Source organism: Epinephelus fuscoguttatus, linkage group LG20 (genome assembly GCF_011397635.1).
Source record: "Epinephelus fuscoguttatus linkage group LG20, E.fuscoguttatus.final_Chr_v1".
NCBI classification, from domain to species: Eukaryota; Metazoa; Chordata; class Actinopteri; order Perciformes; family Serranidae; genus Epinephelus; species Epinephelus fuscoguttatus.
Window position 1 is genome coordinate 31,920,005 of NC_064771.1, and position 6,043 is coordinate 31,926,047.

Below are 6,043 nucleotides of genomic sequence, written 5' to 3' on the forward strand. Positions count from 1 at the left end.
GTAATTGTGTTTTTTGATGATTTGGTGGAAGCATCTCACTGGAGGAGCGAGCAATTTGTGGGTTACATAAGATGATCAATGATTAAATGATTGGACTGAAGCTGAAAAGATAGTGATAAAACAGAAGCAGCAGATTGGCAGGTTGTAGGTCAAGCACAGGCTGCTGCTCTGTCAGGACAAACAGGGACGTCCCCATAGATGAGCTCATAATTGATCTCAAATTGTGATAAGAATTTCTCACACTGGGGTCCCAACCCTGAGTAGGAAGAAAATAGTGACGCACTCTGCACTATCCCTGGCACACAGACGATTAACTGTGAGCCAAGATCAATGGATTTCACAAGCTTGAGCTCAGAACAGGAGCTTCTAAAAAAATTCTTAGTAATCTGTGATCCGTCAGAGGGGTGGCAGGTGATCTCTGTAGCACAGAGGCGCCTCAAGGGGTGTAAAGGTTAAGGAACCTGTCTGCACTGTCCCAAAGGCAAACAAACTTGCTAGCCTTGAGTAAAGTCCGATGGGGGTCACAAAGAGGCAGGACAGAGGGGGCTGTCCGGCCCGGGAGAGCTTGGCTGCAATCTAACTGACAAAAACAAGACCCAGATTCAGTGCATCACCCTCAGGAGGAGGTTATCATGGATCTTCTCCACAGTTGGGGGATCGAGCTGGCAGTTCATCTGCAGACCACATACAGCAGGTATGAGGGTTTGTTTAGCCTGGCGTCCTCAGTGGCCGACCTGCACACGGCATTCTTCTACTTCTTCCCGATCTGGTTCCACCTGCGGAGGGACACTGCGCTCAGGCTCATCTGGGTGGCCGTCCTTGGAGACTGGCTCAACTTAGTCCTGAAATGGTAACAACGGTTTAAATGTAATGTTGATCTAAATACATACAGAGAGAAGAGTTGTATTTTGAGTTTCTTGGTGTTTCTGTGGCAGGGTTCTGTTTGGGGAGAGGCCGTACTGGTGGGTCCATGAGACCCGGTTTTATGAAGCAGGACAGGCCCCTTCTCTGCAGCAGTTTCCCATCACATGTGAAACTGGACCAGGTACAGTTCAGACCTGCAGTGGGTCACAAGAGGATTCCTGAAGAATTGATTGTTCTATTTATTGATTTATCTTCAGCCTGGTTAATAGTAGGGCTGCACGATATGACGATAATATGCGTTAACACTGTTGATTATTGTGATAGGGATGTTACTTAAGATAAATAAAAAGATGTTAAAATGTTGAGTTTTGAAATTGGTCCAGTGTTTCGGGAGACGTCTGTAGCCAGTGGCCATGAAACACGCTGCAACGTATTTACTCAGCGCATGTTCGCACTGTCAATTTACGTCCAATAAAAGTTTCTGTTTTTGCCAATTAGGGCTCAGATTGTTATGGCCTGGGTTGCAGCCTGTTTCCCAGCTGCTGGATGCAGTGATGTTATTCAATACTAGCCAAATTCAAAAATTGTTGTTCCCATTCGTCACTTAGACACAAATATGGGAAAATAGGGTCCAGGTTTAAAAATCCCAAAGTGTGCTCAGTTATGCCTTTCTTCTGCTTTTAGATTACTGCTCAAATACGACAAATTTGCTTGTTGAATTTCAAAATATGAAAGGAAATTATTTCCCAAATTATTTTACAGTCTAGTTTCCTAATGATACTCTCTTTCAATTGACTCAAAAAAATCCTTGACTGCAATATCAGTCTTTCTCAATGTGGTGTCCCCCCCGCACACGTTGGCATCGTGATGACAATAAAAAAGTACCCTAGTATGGTAAGGCAATTCCTAGGTACATGATCACCAGATGATATCTACAGTGTTTGGCAAGTGCTCGAATCTTTCTTTGAATGAATATGATCTCAGATAACTACGTCATAAACTCCAGTACCTTTGGCCTTTTGTGGTGTTTCTTATCTATTAATTTGTTTAAAGGCATTTCAGAATGGATTGCACAATATCTCCTTCTGTCATGTTGTATTTGCTCCAGTTTTCTTCTCTGTGTACATATATACAGTGGTGGGATGTATCTTAGTACATTTACTCAAGTACTTAAGATCAGATCTGGGGTATTTGTATTTTACTTTTTTCTGACCATATAATATTTAACATTATGTGCAATGGAGTTGCACATAATTACATTAGTAAAGGGTCTCAATATTTCATCCACCGCTGCATATACAGTATGTTTTTGCTTTGTCTAACAAGAGGATATTCTGGGACAGCTGTAGCTCAGGAGGTAGAGCAGGTCATCATCCACTAATTGGCGACATAGATCAATGGTTCGATCCCAGGCTCCTCCAGTCTGGGTGTAACCTTGGGTGCAACACAGAACCCCAGATTGCGTACAATGCTGTGCAAGTGAATGTCTATGCTGAGTAGCAGGTGGCATCCTGTATGGTAGCCTGGGGAACCAGTGTATCAATGGGTGATTGTGACATGCAGGCGAACGTATAGGCGTTTTAAAAGACTCGAAAGGTGCTATACAAGTGCAAGTCCATCCATCCATCCATTTTCATCTGCTTATCTGGGGCCGGGTTGCAGGGGCAGCAGGCCAAGCAAAGCGCCCCAGACGTCCCTCTCCCCAGCAACGTTTTCCAGCTCCTCCTGGGACCCTGAAGTGTTACCAAACCAGATGAGATATCGGATCCCTCCCGTGTGTTCTGGGTCTGCCCTGGGGCCTCCTACCAGTGGGACGTGCCCGGGACACCTCTCATGGGAGGCGTCCAGGAGGCATCCTGATCAGAAGTCTGAACCACTTCAACCTATTCCTTTCAACACAAAGGAACAGCGGCTCTACTCTGAGCTTCCTCCGGATGTCCGAGCTCCCTACACTGTCTCTACGTCTGAGCCCAGACACCCCACGGAGGAAACTCATTTCGGCCACTTGTATTGACCTCATTCTTTTGGTCACTACCCAGAGCTCAGGACCATAGGTGAGGGTTGAGACGTAGATGGACCAGTGAATCGAAAGCTTCACCTTCCGGCTCAGTTCCCTCTTCACCACAACAATCCGGCGCATCACTGCAGACACCGCACCAAACCACCGATCCATCTGATGTTCTAATCAACCCTCACTCATGAACAAGACCCCAAGATTCTTGAAATCCCTTGCTTGAGGCAGTAAATCTCTCCCAATCAGGAAATCTATCTAAAGGATATTTGCAGATGGAATCAACGCTTATTACAAAGATTAAAGTGATTTCAGGTTAGAATTAGGAATTTTAAGTCAAATGCTGGAGAGGTGTGCAGGGTTAAAATAGGATCATATCTTATTTTAACCCTGCACAGCTATATGGTTAAATAACTTTTGTTCTAACATGGGATAATATAACTACAATAAATCTGCTTTGAGATTGCATCTCTGCAGATGACACTGTGGTTGATAAACCCCGAGATTAAGCCTAAATCTTCTCCTTGCAGGCAGCCCTTCAGGTCATGCTATGGGTGCAGCTGGTGTCTGGTATGTCATGGTAACGGCGCTACTCGGTATAGCAACAGAGAAGCGATGCCCCCCTTTACTATACAGGTTAGTCTGTGGTGATAAAACCATTCATTCCTCTAAAACCTTTAAATAAATCTGCCATCTTCAAATGTGTTTTTAATGATTCTTTAAACTCTGTGCACTCATATATTCACTCTCTATCAGATTCTTGCAGTTAAATCTGTGGATGCTAATGGGTCTGGTAGAGCTGGTGGTCTGCATGTCCAGGGTCTACATGGCTGCCCATTTTCCACACCAGGTCATCGCTGGAGCCATTACAGGTAAGTCTGCCTGATGTTTGATTTTTGTGAAGACTCATGCACATCGAATAACATGCTATAAAAGCCATTGCTTACCCAAAAGCATATTCAGGAGCTCCTCTGGCCCTCTGTTTGATTGATCCCTTATGTTTCTGTGTCAGGTATACTTGTCTCTGAGGTTGTCTCGAAGCAGAAATGGATCTACAACGCCAGCATGAAGAAATACTTCTACACCACTCTCTTCTTGACCTCCTTCGCTGTTGGCTTCTACGTCCTCCTCAAAACTGTGGGTGTGGACCTGCTGTGGACCATTGAGAAAGCCCAGAAGTGGTGCGTGAAGCCGGAGTGGGTCCACCTGGACAGCACGCCCTTCGCCAGCCTCCTGCGTAACATGGGCACCCTTTTCGGCCTGGGCCTGGGCCTGCACTCGCCCCTCTACGCCAAGACCAAGAGGAAGAAATCAAGCACCAGTTTCAGGCTGGGATGTGTTATCATCTCCTTGTTCCTGCTCCAGCTGTTGGATGGATGGACTTTTCCCTCTGAATATCTTATGACTTTCTATTTCCTGTCTTTTGGTAAAAGTGCAGTTGCACTTTTAATCCCAACCACTCTGGTTCCCTGGGCGCTCAGCTGGATTTGCAAGGCAACGAGAGAAGACAAGAACTTGTGATTCTGTTACAACAATTCAAAGTCACTTATTGTATTAGTTTAAACTTCTATATTTACTTGTTTCTTCTTATGTTTAATACACAAGGACATTTATAGTTTTTTGGACAATATCCCTGAAGTTATTGTGCCGGCCTGGATATCACTTCCTTTGAGGAATATGTACTGTAGTTTGACAATTTGGGAAATATTCCCTTTCTTGTCAAGATTTAGATGATAAGACTGGTACCAGTTTAATGTCTGTACGCTGGATATGATGCTACAGCTAGCAGCTCGTTAGCTTAGCTTGACGGGGAAACAGCTGCCTTGGTTCTGTTCAAAGATAAGAAAATCCACCCAACAGTACCTGTAAATCTCATCAATGTAAAAATAATATATATAATTTGTTTATTGAACAAGTTTAAAAATGTCAGTATGTGGGTTTATGGGGGTTGTGTCAGAAGCACCTACTTCCTGCAGTCTCCATGAATTACCTTATGGGGAAACAATAAATCCTCCTTTGTACACTAAGGTTTCTCCATCCATCCATTTTCAATCTTATCCAAAGCCGGGTTGCGGGGGCAGCAGGCTGAACAAAGCACCCCAGACATCCCTCTCCCCAGCTCCTCCTGGGGGACCCCAAGGTGTTCCCAGGCCACATGAGCTATGTAATCCTTCCAGTGTGTTCTGGGTCTGCCCCGGCGCTTCCTACCAGTGGGACGTATCCAGAACACCTCCAATGGGAGGCGCCCAGGAGGATCTTGATCAGATGTCTGAACCACTTCAACCGATCCCTTTCAACATGAAGGCGCAGCGGCTCTACTCCGAGCTCCCTCCGGATGTCTGAGCTCCTCACCCTATCTCAAAGGCTGAGCCCAGACACCCCACAGAGGAAACTCATTTGGGCTGCTTGTATCCGTGATCTCATTCTTTCAGTCACTACCCAGAGCTCATGACCATAGGTGAGGGTTGGGCCGTAGATGGACCACTAAATTGAAAGCTTTGCCTTCTGGCTCAGCTCCCTCTTTACCACAATGTTCCGGCACAGTGCCTGCATCACTTTAGATGCTGCACTGAACCACCGATCCATCTCACGCTCCATTCTACCCTCACTTGTTTTAAGTCGCTCGTTTTTGTTCACATTAACAAAGAAGATAGAGCATGTCAACTGGTGATCTCATTGTGTTACCTTTGGACAGAGCCAGGCTAGCTGTTTCCCCCCTGTTTTCAGTCTTTATGCTAAGCTAAGGTAAATCTCCACTGCCGTGCCAATGTTTAGACAGCTCAAATTTCCAAAGCCCCATTAGTCTAAAAATGGCCCTTTGGAATGAAAGTCCATTTCTCTGACAGATGATCCCAAAAACAAACGCCCATTGCTCCAAAGTCCAGTTTCTCTAATAATACCCAATAGCATATGACGGTGCTGTCACATCTCAATTGTTAATTTCGGTTGAAATGAACTCAGGTCTGTTTGTGTGGTTAGTATGGTTTGTTTGGGCTTGTGTGAAAGTTTTCAATCGAATCCTGCGGCGGACCAAACAACCAAACCGAGACCGCTCGAAAAGGTGTCTCGGTGAATCCCATATAGGGACCATTTTTCAACTTGTTTACTACCCACATGGGCCCAACATACAAATGTTGGCGGGTTAATGGGCGTTAGAGAAATTGGCTT

General features: G+C 45.2%; 1 protein-coding gene across 1 annotated transcript; it reads left to right on the top strand.

Annotated features, from left to right (window-relative positions):
- Nucleotides 1-370: 370 nt before the first annotated feature.
- g6pc1a.1 (glucose-6-phosphatase catalytic subunit 1a, tandem duplicate 1) lies at nt 371-6,043 on the top strand. Its single transcript, XM_049564463.1, has 5 exons — nt 371-850; nt 936-1,045; nt 3,406-3,511; nt 3,632-3,747; nt 3,888-6,043. The coding sequence occupies exons 1-5, from the start codon at nt 633-635 to the stop codon at nt 4,394-4,396; spliced, it is 1,059 nt and encodes a 352-aa protein (XP_049420420.1). The 5' UTR covers nt 371-632; the 3' UTR covers nt 4,397-6,043.